This window comes from Pinus tabuliformis, chromosome Q, assembly GCF_031772625.1.
Source record: "Pinus tabuliformis cultivar Carrire ecotype Pingquan chromosome Q, CPIR1, whole genome shotgun sequence".
Lineage (NCBI taxonomy): Eukaryota > Viridiplantae > Streptophyta > Pinopsida > Pinales > Pinaceae > Pinus > Pinus tabuliformis.
Window position 1 is genome coordinate 1,237,840,549 of NC_142296.1, and position 16,390 is coordinate 1,237,856,938.

At 38.7% G+C, this 16,390-nt stretch overlaps 1 protein-coding gene across 2 annotated transcripts in view; it reads right to left on the bottom strand.

Moving 5' to 3' along the window:
• LOC149224286 (Phosphatidylinositol 3- and 4-kinase family protein) overlaps positions 1–16,390 on the bottom strand; it is a 328,841-nt gene that overhangs the window by 226,006 nt on the left and 86,445 nt on the right. For both annotated transcript variants that reach the window (XM_089386063.1, XM_089386064.1), the window contains exons 8-9: positions 16,125–16,293; positions 15,721–15,938 (exon numbers count right to left, since the gene is read on the bottom strand). In XM_089386063.1, the coding sequence (XP_089242189.1) occupies positions 15,721–15,938; positions 16,125–16,293 (387 nt within the window). The remainder of the gene's footprint in view (positions 1–15,720; positions 15,939–16,124; positions 16,294–16,390) is intronic.

Sequence of the window (16,390 nt, forward strand, 5' to 3'; positions counted from 1 at the left end):
ATTATCGAGCCACCAGACATTGACCGCTTCCATATGGCAATTCAAGTATGCCTAAGAGGCGAGCAATAGCCAACATACTGAGTTGCCCAGGCTGTCGCACAATCCACCAAGGTGGGGTTGCATAGACATATGAAGAATGTGCCAGCAAGGCCAACCTTTGAAGGGGCGTAATTTCTATCCAGAACTCCATTTTGGATGAGGTGTATATCACTGGAAAGACCTCGTTGAGTAAAAACCAATGGTAGTGGCATAATTGGAACTCTGTTTTGGATAAGGTCTATATCAGTGGAAAGCCCTCATTGAGTAAAAATTGATGGTAGTGGCATAATCGAGTTTTGAGGAGATTGGAAACAGAGGAATTTTGCTAAACCCATCTCCATAATTCACCTTAGAGGTCAAGTCTAGATAAACCTTGTAGCCCTAATCAAGTATTGAGGGTTTGCTTACCTTTAGGCTTTCATGTATGTACTCCCATTGATGTGTAATTTCCTACGTTTGAGTTGGGTGGAGGTTAGGTTACTACGTGAACTTTTATATTGATCTAACCTTTTCACTTCTCTAGGAGATTTTGGACCAAGAGGAGTTTTATTTAACTTGCAATTTGATACGTTGTTTTAGTAGGTTTTAGCCTCAACTTACAAACCTACATCAATCAATTTCTCAAGTATGAAAGACTCTTCTTCAAGGAGAAGCTTATTACCCATGTGCTTGTGGGTTCTTGGTTGCAAATTTTGCCTCTGTTGACCACAACCTCCACTAGATGGTGATGTTCCTCAACACCTTACTACTAACTAGGTTTACAATTATTCTTCTTTCTACTCCTCCCCCAAAAGATTTTCAAAGATCCTTTAATAGCCTTAGCACATATTTTGGATAAGAGACCAACAAGTTTCCATAGGAAAAACATTATTTGCATCTAAAGGAATCATATTTGTATTCCAACTTTTGCTTCTAAACCTTATCAACCAACTCACTTCGTATTTATTTAAGTCAACCCCATTTCAAAATCCACTTTAATACACAATTTAGCATAAGTTGTCATAAGCCTTCTAAGTGTTTTGGGGGTGTGAAACTTACCGAACGCATTTCGAAATGAAGTTCAATGATTTATGTGCATAAACTTTCAAAGTCATCTTGGGAATTCTAAGTCCACTAGAGTTGAAGTTAAAAGTATCTACATAAGGATTGAATGTAGGGCAATAAGGTTTCAAGAGAAAGACAACATGTGTTTTGAAAACCAGTGCCCACAATTGAAGATGCAATCCATATGTCACCTACTCTAAGATCATGTGCCTTGTTTGAAAGATTAATTTGATTTGCACACAAAGCAAGCTTTTCAACTTAACGTGTGTTAAACATAGTCAAGATAGGAAAGGTAAATCATTAATTGCATTTACTGCTAGCATAGATGTGCATTTATAATACATTCTTGTGACTGTTGGATTCATCTTCCAACGTCTCTTGGACTCCCTTTGACTGTCCAACTTCCACACCTTAACCCTTAGCGGATTAGGTGTCCAACATCCCCCCCCTAATCCAAAGGGGTATGTATGAGTCCAAGAAGAGAGTTGTAATACAAAACGTGCAAAATGCATGGCAGCACTAGACTAAATGTGCTCTCTGAAATGTTGGTATAAGGGGGGTGGTTTAAGGATGACCACCAACATTGGAATGCTTAGTGTTGTTCCTAGAACTATTCCAAATCTAGCATGAAGTTGAGGTCTTCTGCTAGAGGAAGTGCTCCTCATGTTTTGAAGAGGGAAACCTTCAACCTTGAAAGGGAGGTCTCACCCCGCAAAAAATGGAGAATCTCAACCTGAAAAGGGAGGTCTCAACCTGTGATGGTTTAAGGATGACCACTAACTCTGAAATGCTTAATCCAATTCCTAGAACTCTTCCAACACTAGCAAGAAGTTGAAGTCTTCTGCTAGAGGAAGTGTCCCCAATTCTTTGAAGAGATGTCTCAACCCCGCATAAATGGTTTAAGGTTGATCACCAACCGAAGGCATGCTCAAGGGCATCTTTGTCTCTAGCTACAACTCTGAATCTCGTATGGCAGGTTGTGGCTCAGGCTCGCTTGATGTGGCTTAGAAGCTTGTAGATGACAATCACTTCCCCCTGTCAGATACAAGGTGAGATGATGGAGAAAACTCAACCGCAAGACCTTTTAATATTCTAGAAGAAATTCTGACATATGACTAAAATATTTTCTTGGTTGTTGAAGCCCATTGCCAAGAAGTAATCAATCCAAGATGAATCTTTGTTCTTGCAGGAGGCTTGTTTTTGAAGAATTTGTTTAAGAATGAGTGGTTTTACGGCAGTGCTCATATGGATGAAGATCAAAACAGTGATATTTCATATGGCCAACTCGATCACAGTGTTGGCATTTAACAACTTTTGGCTGCGAATGTGGAGGAGCAGAATCTAGAACAGGTGAAGGTGAACTGTCATGAAGGAATCCAGCACTTTGAAACTGGATGGGCTTTGAGTAATCTAGAATATGAAAGGACACATCCTTGTTATATCCAAGACCAGTTTTGTACTTGTTATGGACAAGCTCTTCCCAAGGTATGATGATCGACTTGGGAAGTGCAAGCTGAATTTTTGCACCTGCATGTAATTTCAGTGCTTCATTGGGCACTAGATCTAAATCAACTATAACATTATTGACTTGTTGTTTATGTGAGTCTGTTCCAATGTTCTGAACAGAAACAGGTTCAGAATGATGACTCCACTGCTATAATTCTTCTTGCTGCAATTGAGATTCGGACTACAAAAATCAATCTGTTCTTGTGCATATTGTAGAGAGGTCTAAATTTCAAAGAGAGAGTCTTTGTCGATTCCGACTGTGTTGTCATCAGTAGACAGGATTAGATTGCTTAATAAGTCTAGCAAATGATCAAGTTTGGCCATTTTCTCAGCAAAGAAATAAAGGCTCAACAATCCTAGTGGAGACTATAGCAGGGCTAGACAAACCTCAACTATTGAAGATTTCAAAAATGAAGAATACGAGTTGTGCATCAAACCATCATTGAATATATAATGCAGGCATAATTTTTTCTTGAATCATTTAGTGATGCCACCGAGAGAATGTCCTTCTTCAATCCTATGCATGAAATAGTTTGGATATCTCGAGCAGTGCGAGATTCACTGCTTTAGTTGATAACTTCAGTTTATTGCATGGAGCAAAAATTACAATAAAGAAATACAACAGAGCTTCTTGTGTAGGAAATCTGACTGCGCTATGTTCCTCCCCATGAAGTAATTCATATCCCCTCTCAAAAGCCTTTGACCAAGCCTTCTCGACAACTGTAGAGATTAAATTATATGTTTTGATTTGGGTCAACACAAAGTCGAATTCAGAAGAGTCGAGAGTAGCTTGACTCAGCTCGCAAAAAACTTTGAATAGGATTTGGAAAAGCTTGCAAAAACCTTGTTGATGCAGTCAATGACCCAAAGTTACTCATTGGTTACTCAAAGATTTGTATTTATGTAATCCTTATGTCAAGCCATAGAAGTTTATATCTGCTAATCTTGGAGTGCACTAGGCCTTCAACGCACACATAAACCACTATGTACCTTCTCTCTTCGCATCTTTGATTGCAACAAAATTTTCAAAAAATACGCCGAGCTTTTTCTCATGTAAATACTCACAAAATCTTCCAAGTGATTGAAAGGCCAAATTCCATGAGTCGTGGGAAAATTCAAATAGTTCGAATATCACTCGATTTGTAAAGGACACAAATGCCTTTTTTAATTGCATGGAACTTGGCGTGTTTTGAATATTCCAGCCCACAAATTTTAAATTAAGAAACCAAAACACAAACTTAAGCACTCACAAAACTGAGACCTCTTGGCGTGTCTTTACATATTCTTGAATAACATTCAAGCTTATGGTTTCTTCACCAACATTAGTATGTTGTCCAACCATCTAGGAGACAATGCATGTTTCAAGTCTCTCGTTGATGTGTCAAAATGATCTTGTCCTTGTCTTGAGATCAAATCATTCAAACCAAAGCATAGTAAATAAAAGCGATGGGGTTTTCAAATCCTTACACAAAAAAAATGTTGAAGCCGATGTTAATGCGCCGAAGGAAAGTCCACATAATTTCTACCTTACTCGCGGCATCATTGATGATGTTCTTCTTGAAAATATGTTGCTCCCAAATGGTGAATTAAATGCAAAACCTGATGAACACGCAAATGCGCTACCACCAAATTCAAATTCAAGTGGTTTATTACTGGAAGCTCATATCACAACTTCATATTTCAATGCTAGAGGCTACCTCTAATTGGACAATGCAGGAGTCGTCAATTATTTCTCTCTCTGCTCGCACAACTGTTTTTTTTCCATGTAAAGCATTCAAATAGATGCAGCGTTCACCAGAACTTGCAGGTGTTACGCACCATCCCATGCAGGTATTCACACTTCAGAATTAATTCATGAACTATTCACGCAGCAAGGACTAGCCAACGTGGTCAACATAATCAGCACGACGTTCAATGCAAGGTAACAAGCATATGAATGGAATGTAACTCACGATATGAGCCAACGCATGCAGCAAAAGCCTAACAGTTCAATGCACAAAGAATTTCAACGCAACATTAAACTTCGACAACCTCATTTCAGTACCAGACATGGACACACCTCCAAAGTCTACAAGGATATCAATTCTACAATCTTATATTTCCTTAGACAAAAACTCTGGGAACTCTTCTCTTTTTAAGACCCATATATCTTCCTACAAAAGCTCGATACTTTCGTGGTGCAGGAAATCTTGGTTGGCGTGTCTTTTCCTCTGCCAATGTTTTACGAAACTCAAGAATTGAACAAAACAAGTTTCTTAGTGGTGTAGCAACACAAATAAGTTCAACGCACAAAACTCAAAGCACATTACTCAATGTAAACTTGAATAACATGAACCAACGACTTGTTATAGTAGTGATAGCTCTTGAATAGCACTAACAACATTATATAATATGAACCAACAAGTCCTTGAATAACAATGACAACTTTAGATAATAAACAACACAACAACAATTTTCTCTTGACTGAGAGCCATCGCATCTGGAACAACTGACTCTCAATGGAATGACTGTCTCAACAATGGTTCACAGCAAATGATATTCAACGCAAATGTAATTCAGCACATAAATTCCCTACTGAGGGTCATTTAAGTGACTGCATAAATTTCAGGGATGCAGAGGAGGCGTATTCTTCTTCAAGACAGCGCAAAAACAGATATGACAAGCCCATGTGCATTTGGTAGCTAGGATGAACGGATGCGTTTCTACAAGGTGTAATTATGCATGGAACGTTTCTTAGAGCTACTACAAAACTGGGCAGAGTTCACAACTAGAATTTAGCTGACAACATATTCATGAAATGCAAAACTGACATGCACAAAGAGGTCACAAAATTAGTGGCTCATATTTGGGCAGGGTAGGAGTACACCTACTCTGGTACCATGTTAAACATAGTCAAGATAGGAAAGGTAAATCATTAATTGCATTTATTGTTAGCATAGATGTGCATTTATAATACATTCTTGTGATTGTTGGATTCATCTTCCAACGTCTCTTGGACTCCCTTTGACTGTCCAATTTCCACACCTTAACCCTTAGCGGATTAGGTTTCCAACAACGTGTAGTGCAAGTTTGCATCAATTTCACTTGACTTGCACACCAAGCAACCATTTTCCAAGTTAACTTGTGGTCCAAAGATATTGCAATCTGGAAGGAGATGCATCACTTGAGGAGGTGCTTTTCCACTACTTTTGGTTCCACGTAGTCTATTATTAGCAACATGAGGAGTGCATCTATCTTAGGGAATATTTCAAGCAAATGACTTGCACTATCATTTCTCTATAGTTTGACTTTTCATTTCAATTTATTTGACTTTTAGTTCATGACACATGTTATTCTAGGAGTTTCTATTTTTAGTGAACTAGCGTTGAAGCAAAATCTACCTAAATAAAAGGGTGCATCACTCGAGATCTCCAACCTACCAATTTAAGTTTTCATTGAACTATTTTGAGTTGAAAAGGAAGCGCATCCTGTTACGGTATATTTCGTATGGGGTGTCCAAGGACCATTTTCATGACACTTGAAAGCATGATACATATGAACTTTCTATGGACCAATTTGCAGATCATGGGCATTATCATGGTGCACATGTAATTATGAGGGTAACCATGGAGAATAAATTTGCACAATAAGTTTGTCATGCCCTTTCACTCTCTTTAGCATATTTGATGGATTGGTTATGTTTGTACCATTAGTGGAGATTGCTTCAATTGTTTATCACATATCTTTTATCTTGTCAAAGTTGTTTTTCAATGCTTGATCTTTGTTGAGTATATCATATTACTGTTCCCCTTACTCACGATGCTCTAGCTGTTACTTTCAATTGGTTGTTACATGGCAGATTTTCGTCATTATAATATTTTGTAGAAGTTGCCCTCCCCATCAATTCGTTGGTGTATCTTTTAATGTCTTTCTTACTCACATGTGCCACCTCATTTGACTAGGCTTTGGCCTCTCATCCCTTAGCACACACTCCTATGGAGTTGGTTGAAGCTTGCACATAGTTTGATGGTTAGTTATGTGCTCTTGTCCTCTTTTACATGTTCTTCTAGCTAAAGCATTCCACTTTTAATTGGCCTTGTTCACATTGTGTTTCCACATTATTGAAAGGTTAACCAACTTGAGCTAATTCACCATACCTTTGGGAGTTTTTGCACATCTCCCTACGGCATACTATCTCTTATGGGGAATATTTTATGGTTATCTCACATGGTCAATGTGGACCTAATGCATATGTTCCTATGGATCGTTATTTTAAGATGGTTGTTGGACCTCGAAGACCACTTATGCTATTTTTGGAGGAAACTTAGAGGGTGCACTCGTCATGGAGATTATTTTATCATTGTTAGAGGGCTGTAACCACTTTGACTCCTCCCTTTAGGGTGCCCCACTTGTACAAAATTATTTTAACAATTTCTCAATACAAGTCTTTTAGAATGTGCCCTATCTCTCTTGGAGCTTTCATGTGGAGAGATAAAAGATTATTTGATGATAAATTCATGTCCATGTAATACTATATTATTTAAGTTTGACATATCAAACTTGATCACTATTATATTATTACTTTATTGTGACGAGATTTAGCCTGGAATTCTATAAAGTTGAGGCCCCTCTTACTTGTAATGGTTGTTAAGAGAGTGATCATATTTTGGAATAATAGAATTGTTAGGATATTCCGACACATAGGATATAGTTAAGTTCAACTTGGTCTAGTATAGAGTTAGGTTAGAGTTAGGTAAAGTGTGTTTCTTTACCGTTGTACTTTTTGTAACTTACAATCCGACGGTCACGATATGTAGTGATCCGACGGTTCACTCTCACCTCGGTATTACCGACACTTGATCCGTGGCTTGACACCCGATTGGTCCATGAGTTCTATTTAAAGCGCATGGAGGGTCATTGTTCGGGTAATCCGTGCATGAGAGAAGCTTATGTAAATTTTCATTCTTTGATTAATAAATTGTCTGTACCCACGTTGGGACAGGCCGTGGACTGTTTCCCTCCTTGCACTCTGAGGGTTTTAACCACGTCAAAAATACTGGTGTATTGATTTGAGATCTGGTTGTGAGCGGTGTCCTTTTGGTATTCTTTCTGAGGAACTTACCCTGTAAATTCCTACATGGTATCGGAGCTATTTGAGGGCCGCGTCCGTTGGTGATCCAAATCTGAAGCCGGTAGAACTGCATGCGGCTGTCGTTTCCTAGATCTGCTGTTTCTGACTGCTTTCGGGCCGAGAGGACTGCTCTGTTGCGTTCGGAGCATCTGTTTCAGTGAGGAACCCCTTTCGTTTCACGCGAAAAGGTTTCCGGTAGCCCTAGCTGCGTCATTTTTCAGATCGGGAGGTATACAGTGTTTTTTTTTGCAGTTTACTGTCATTTTCTCTCTGCTTATTTCGGTTTCGGTTTATTTAGCCTTTTTTTTCCGGATCTATACCTTTCATTTCTGCGTATGCTCTTTGCCCTGCGACTCTGTGCGATCTGGGCAAATCAGAAACAGAAAGAAAGGATTTTTCTCATGCGTATGCTCTTTTCCCTGCACCTTAGTGTGATCTCGGAAAATCAGAAACATTGAGAAAAATATTTAGTTTTTCGGCTAAAAGCTAACTTTGAGATTTTTTTTTAAAAATTTCTAGTTTTTTGGCTAAAGCTAACTTCGAGCCGTAAGGTTCGTTTTTCTTTGGATATTCGTGTTGGGTTTTGTGTTTTGTGTTTTGTAGGGGAAAAGAGTCTTCCCAAGGCAAGCACGCAAATCGAGGCCCCCCCCCCCCCCCCTCTCTCTCTCTCTCTCTCTCTCTCTCTCTCTCTCTCTCAAATATTTTGTATAGATCAATTGGTTCAAAGACCTTTTAAGAGAGTAGAGGTCTTGGGTTCAAGTCTCCATTTTGTGGGGGCGGATTTTTTCATTCCCGCACATTCGCGCACTTTGCCGGCAACGTCAACAATTTTTTTTCAAAAAGCCATAACTTCTTCATCCGGAAGCCTTTTTCAGAGCCGTTTTTTTTAAAACCGCCTATTTTTTCGAGATCTATCCATTGGACCACTTACTTTCAGCATCTTCAGCTTCAGTTGTTTTTCAAAAAATGGAAAGTCCATGCCAAGTCATTCTTGACAGCACTAACTACTTCCAATGGGTAGCCTACATGGGAGATTTACTTAGAAGTAAAGGTCTCTTCAGAATAGCCACAGACCAAGAGAAGAAACCCAAAGATGAAGACAAGGCCGAAAAATGGGAAAATAGACAAGATCAAGCACGTGGTTTGATAGGAATGTCTGTTTCTCCTGATCTTAGATTCCACATTGCAGAAATTGAAACTCCTCATGAAGCATTAGAAAAACTTGCTAAAGTTTTTGGGATTAAAAATGAAATTAGAGCCCATCAACTTGAGAATGAGTTGCTTACTTTGGATCCTAATAATTTTTCTTGCATTGAAGATTTCTTGTCCAAATTCAAGACCCTTAGATATCTCTTGGAAGGTGTTAAAGTTAAGAAAGAAGATGGTAACCTTATTTATTCCATCCTTACTAAGTTGGGACCAGCCTACTCTGTATTTGTTTCCACTTTCCATTCTACCAGGGAAGCTTTCATTTGTCAAGGCAAAGACTACAAGCCCCCTTCCTTTGACTCCTTTTGTGATTCCTTAATAAGAGAACAAGAAAAACTCTTACACCTTGGTCTTCTTAATCTTGGAAACTCTTCCTCGAAAGCGTTAGCCGCCCAGCAGCAACCAAATTCAAAGAATCCTAAGAAGTCTTATCCTCAAAGGAATGGTCCTAAACCAACTCAGCCTCAAGATGAAAGATCATTTCAGCAATATGACAAGACCAATAAAAACAAATGGAAGAAGACTGACAGACATTGTAACTTTTGTAATCGAGATGGCCACTTAGAATCTAAATGCTTTAAGAAGATGGAAGCCTTGGAAGCCGCAATGAAGAAACATAACATCCATCTGGAGCCTACTTCAACTTCAACTTCCGGAACGGCATTTTCTGCATGTCATCGTCAATCATCTCAGTCTGGTTATGCATTAAATGTATCTTCTTCTTCTTCTCATTCTCATGAGTGGCTCATTGATTCTGGAGCCTCTTGTCACATGGCCAAAAACCAAGCCATGTTTTCTTCTTTAAATGATTGTAACACCAAAAATATATATGTTGGTGATGATAGATCTCTTAATGTTGTAGGGACTGGAACTGTTCATCTAGACAATGGTCAGTTCAATGATGTATTATGTGTTCCAAACTTATCCTGCAACCTTCTATCTGTCTATCAGATAACTCATTCAGGTGAAGGTAAAATTGTTGAATTTTCACCTCATGATGTTGTAATCAAGGATCTAAAAGATCCTAAACAGATTCTAGCTACTGGTCTTGCTGATGATTCCAAAAGGTTGTATAAGTTTCACAACTTTGGGTCATCCCATCTTCCCTCAGTATTTGTTGCTCATAATGATGAAGTGAGCAAACTTTGGCATGAGCGGTATGGTCACTTAAACTATCGCTCCCTTCAGCATCTATGTAAAGAAAACATGGTGACAGGTCTTCCTATGGTATCTTGCAAAGATGGTGTTTGTTCCGGATGTGTACTCGGAAAACATCATCGGGACAGTTTTGACAAACGTGCCTCTTGGCACGCCTCAGCCCCTTTACAGCTTGTGCACAGTGATTTATGTGGTCCTCTTCCTGTTGCTTCATTCTCTGGCTGCAAGTACTTCTTAACTTTCATTGATGATTTCTCCAGACGCACTTGGGTATACTTCTTAAAACTCAAGAGCGAAGTATTTAGCACTTTTTTGGCCTTCAAAGCATTTGTTGAAAAACAATCTGGACATCAAATTCTTAAGCTAAGAACTGATAATGGTGGAGAATATGTTAAAAACGCATTCATCAACTTTTGCACCGAAAATGGAATTCAAATGCAACATACTGTTCCATACACTCCACAACAAAATGGTGTAGCTGAAAGGAAAAATCGCACCTTAAAGGAAATGGCTAATTGTATGCTGCAATCTAAAGGACTCAGTCTTAGTTTTTGGGCCGAAGCAATTAATTGTGCAAATTATATAATCAATCGCACTCCTACTAAGGTTCTAGAGAATATCACTCCAGAAGAAGCTTGGAGTTCCATTAAACCAGATGTAAGTCACTTTCGTGTGTTTGGAAGTGAAGCATGGGCCCATATTCCAGATGAAAAGCATAAAGCTTTAGAACCTAAGAGTGAGAAATGTACTTTTGTTGGATATTCTGAAGATGTAAAAGGTTATAGACTTATTCCATTTAAGTCCAAAAATGTTATCATTAGAAGAGATGTAAAATTTGATGAAAATAAATCGGCCTGCGAGCCTAGTCCGGCGGATGTGCCACCTCTTCCTATCTCTTCTATCTTTGAAAACATTTCTTCTTCTGATGATGAAAGCGAGGATGATAATCCTCCCCCACCTTCTCAGGATCCTCAACTTCCAAGATGGGTCCGTGCTACTCGGGATGCAGCAGGTGATCTTGCCGGTGATCCTACAGATCAGCGACGTACACGTTCTCAGTTTGAAAGAGCCTCTTCTTTACTGGCTCAAGCTCCAGTAAATCATGATCCTGACACTTTTGCAGAAGCTTCAGGCCATCCACATTGGGAAGCAGCTATGAATGAAGAATATCATTCATTGATGACAAATGATACATGGGATCTTGTTCCTCTACCAAAGGGACGCAAACTTGTTAGATGCAAATGGGTTTACAGAACCAAGTATGGACCAGATGGGAAAGTTGATAAACATAAAGCTCGTCTAGTTGCTAAGGGCTTTTCACAGGTTGAAGGCATTGACTACACTGAAACCTTCTCTCCAGTTGCCAAAATGAACTCTATCCGCCTTGTTCTTTCCCTTGCTGCCTCTTTAAAATGGGAAGTCCATCAAATGGATGTTAAATCTGCCTTCTTGCATGGGGACTTGCAGGAAGAAATCTATATGGAACAACCCATTGGCTTCATACAAACAGACTCCAGCCTCGTTTGTCGACTTAAGAAATCCCTTTATGGCCTCAAGCAAGCTCCTCGGGCTTGGTATGCCAAAATGGATAGCTTTCTTTTAGAATCTGGCTTTTCTAGGTGTCATTCTGACAATACTGTCTACACCAAGAAAGTGGGCAACTCTCTTATCATCCTTGTTCTTTATGTTGATGATCTTATTCTTACTGGTAGTGATCCCAACCTTATAAACCATGTGAAGTCCAGCCTTAAAAAGAAATTTGAAATGACAGACTTAGGACACTTACACTATTTTCTCGGTCTTCAAGTCTTGCAATCCCAAGAAGGTATTTTCCTTTCCCAGTCCAAGTATGCTTGTGATATTCTTCGTCATTTTCACATGGAAGACTGTAAGCCAGCCCCTTCTCCCTTTCAGTCTGGAGTCAAACTTTCAGTCTCTTGTACTTCTCCTGAAGTTGATGCTACCTTATACCGTCAACTTGTCGGAAAACTCTTGTATTTAACCCATACTCGTCCTGATCTTTCCTTTGCTGTTGGCCTTGTTGCTCGTTTTATGCAAAACCCCCGTGAAAGTCATTGGAAAGCAGCTAAAAGAATACTTCGTTATGTTCGAGGTACAGTACAGTTTGGGATTCATTACAGTGCCAAAGCAGCTCCTCTGTTAGTTGGTTTCACTGATTCTGATTGGGCTGGTGACCTTGATGATCGGAAGTCTACTGCCGGTTATGTCTTCACTCTTGGTTCAGGACCTATTACATGGGCTTGTAAGAAACAGGCTGCCATTTCTCTTTCGTCAGCAGAAGCAGAGTATCGTGGTGCCGTGGAAGCTAGTAAGGAAGCCTTGTGGCTTCGTCAGATCCTATCAGAGTTTGGCTTTGAGCAGCAGCATCCAACCACACTTTGGTGTGATAATCAAAGTGCCATTCAGCTATGCAAAGATCCAGTCCAGCATCAGCGCAGCAAACACATTGAACTACACATGCACTTCATCAGAAAGCTCATTCATGACCATGTTCTTGAAGTGCAATATTGTCCAACAGATGATCAGGTTGCAGACATCTTCACAAAGGCTCTCACAGAGGCGAAGTTCACTAAACTTCGATATATGCTTGGAGTTCAGGAAGTTGTCACTAAGGGGGGATAGGCTCTAGTGCCTCCTTCCTTCTCCTATTGTGTCATATTTGTAAATCCTTCAATCCTATCCCAAGTTGTTCTTAAGGGGGGATGTTAGGATATTCCGACACATAGGATATAGTTAAGTTCAACTTGGTCTAGTATAGAGTTAGGTTAGAGTTAGGTAAAGTGTGTTTCTTTACCGTTGTACATTTTGTAACTTACAATCCGACGGTCACGATATGTAGTGATCCGACGGTTCACTCTCACCTCGGTATTACCGACACTTGATCCGTGGCTTGACACCCGATTGGTCCATGAGTTCTATTTAAAGCGCATGGAGGGTCATTGTTCGGGTAATCCGTGCATGAGAGAAGCTTATGTAAATTTTCATTCTTTGATTAATAAATTGTCTGTACCCACGTTGGGACAGGCCGTGGACTGTTTCCCTCCTTGCACTCTGAGGGTTTTAACCACGTCAAAAATACTGGTGTATTGATTTGAGATCTGGTTGTGAGCGGTGTCCTTTTGGTATTCTTTCTGAGGAACTTACCCTGTAAATTCCTACAAGAATTTCTGTATGCATATATTGGAGCAATTTTTCTTCATGTTGTACAAGGCTTATATCTTATCTATGTTGGAGATTAAAGCTACAGATGTAAAAGAAGGTGGTAGACCAAGGCTACTCAAGAGGAACACTACTTCAAATGGCCAAGCTTATTTAGGTGTGAAACCCCACTCTGAATTCTTGTGGTTGTTTTCTTTTGATACAGTTTCTTACACTGTAGTAATAGCCAGATCTAGGAGAAAATTAAACAAACACACCTAGGCTCAATTCTGAAATTTACATCTCATTTCATTTGATTTAATTTCCAAATCTTAGGATTTCTATAGCATGAATATATGCAGACTTTTGATGATTCCTAGGATGTTAGTGAAGCACTAGTACACCCTTTCTCACCACCAAAAACTTAGTTCTTGAACCTTCTTTTTACTTCATTTGCAATATGGAAAATACATGTGCATTTCTACTATGAATTTTCTGCTTCTTTTGTGCATTATTCATTTCCAAAATTTCATTTTCCAGCCTTGCACATTTGCCTAGAACCTAATTTAGACCATAAACTAAAAAATCTAAATTTCTACATTCTGGAAATTAAATTTAGTTTTTCTTTTTTATTTTAAGGATTTCCAGAATTTAGATTAACACACAAATTTTAATTTCCAGATCGCATTTGAGTATAAATACTTCATTTCTAGACCTAGAATTAGACTTTTTTCACATATTTTGCATTCTGGAATTTACCTTCTTGATTTCTGTTATAAATTTTTGCAATTTTGCATCATATTTAATTCAGAAATTGTAAATTCCAAATTGCATTTAAGCACCTAAACTTTCATTTCCAAATCATAAACTTTATCCAGCTTCACTTTTTTGCAAACCTGAAAACTAATGACAATAACATCACTTAAAATCAGATTTGCACCTCAAACATACTCATTTTATACTAGACTTGCACGTTCATTTGTACATCTTAAATCTACCTTATTGAAAACGCATTACCAGGTTTCAGAGTAAAAGAGCTAGCCTAAAGTAGGGAAGAGCTTTTATGGTCACAAACTCACAGCAGGAAGCCCCCCTAGGTTCAGCATGAGCTTGCACCTTGGTGACAGGGATTTTTCCACATTGGGGCTAGTTTTTGTTGTAACACACCCTACTTAAGAAGTCACCATGTTGACTTGGCTTGTAGTCCAAAGCTATTCCCATATTGACTTGTACTTCAAGACAAATTCTATTATGGGAAACGCTTTTGAATACCTTGTTCCTCAAGAAAAGTTCCGCTATTCAATGAAGGAAGGAACTCATCTAGGCAGTGCATGCATTGTTTTATTCTTGCATAAGGTGTGCCCTATTTGGACCTTATCTACATGAGTATCCCTCCTGGATAAGAACAACAAGAGCGGGGGGTTTGATGGATCAAATGGAAAAGTGAAGTGCATCAATTGTGAAAAGCAATCATGACCATTAGAGAACTCATAAGCTTCAAAGGACCAGTCTGTTTTGGCTGTTGAAGATAAGGGGTGGATTGATGTAAAAAGGAAAAGAAAAGAAGGAAAGCACACTTATTGCCAATTTTGACTTTCTGATCGAGGAAAATTTGCAGCCCTCAAGGGACATTTATCTCCATAAAAAGTATTAAAGTGGCTAATCCAATTTGTAAAATTGCATCAATTGCAGACTATGAAACATCTATGTTTTGACTATCAGAGTGAAAATGATTATCAATCTTGTAGCCAAGTTGTCTAAGGCTCAAATATTGAATATCATACCACATAGCAGACCAGCAAAAGCATATGATTGGCATGTAATCTTGTACATTATGCTCCTTTAATAGAATTTTAATTTGTTTACCTAAATGAGCATAGAATAATATTATCTAAATACTAGAACAACAATAAATGGCTTTTAATATCAAAGTGAATTTTCAAATTTGCAAAGATATCAATATAGAACATATATCATAATTACAAAATTCAGTCATGTGAGTATTTAAATACTGTAATTTTTAGAATGTGCCCCCCCTCCCCCGCACACACATATATATAACATGGATTTGGATCTGATGGATCATTATAGATTTTAATAGTATCGTATATGTCCATCTATTCATGGACATAGATGTCACAAGTAGTTGAAAATTTGCATATAAATAATTGCCCAATTAAAAATAGAGACAGGTACATGTGAAGGCACATTCTGCAACCAGAACAAATCAACATTGAATGTTCCCATTAACTATATGTTATCTCACCACCATACCTACAGAAAATGAAAGTGCTATAAACTTCAGACTAATAACTATAATCACCAGACACAACTTGTCTATGTCAAATCCAATTTCAATGGACCATAAGACAGTAGATGCCATGTCATATTGTAGGTATCAGTGTTTGGGGCATCAGGCATACAAAGCTATAGGCTGTCCAGGACGGAAGAAAATAGGAAAATTAAAAATATAATCAGTAGAGAAAAGAGAATACCAGCCAGGATACAGCTGCCTCAAAGGCCCGGTGAACAATTGCAGTGAGACATTGATAGACAGCTGGCATGAGATTTGGAGTAGCGAGGTACTTGAAAACACAACCAAAAGCACTTCTATGCTGAATTTCCCTTGAATCACTTTTAAGAATGCCACCATTGCAGCTAAAACGTAAAATTTCCAAGAATGCCACAGCCAGAAGATAAGTAGCCTTGACACCTGTTTATGGATGCAAATACATGAGTCGAGATCAAATATTAAATACTAGAATGAGTTCATCACATGATTCAATAAGAGATCTTGACAAGGAAGCATCGGATTCGCCATATATCCATGTGATGTCTAGAGCTAGAAGACACAAAAAAATGGCTTAAAGATTCATACAAGCTGAAAGTAAAATTCTACCCGAAATTGTGCCCATTGATGCTATCTCAACCCGCCCCCCTAAAGCTGCTGAAAGGGCTGCACGTTGGGCTACAGCAGCCTTTTCATTCCCACTACCTCGACGGCTGCCAGGATTATGTAGTGCATTGAGCTCCAACTCATCTTCCAGCCATTTCACAGAACTCACTACCTGGAGAACAATATATTAAAAGCTTGCTCCAACCCTCTGAAATGCTAAAATAAGGAAATAGAAACAGCTTAGAAAAAGGTTTGACATCCAACATTTT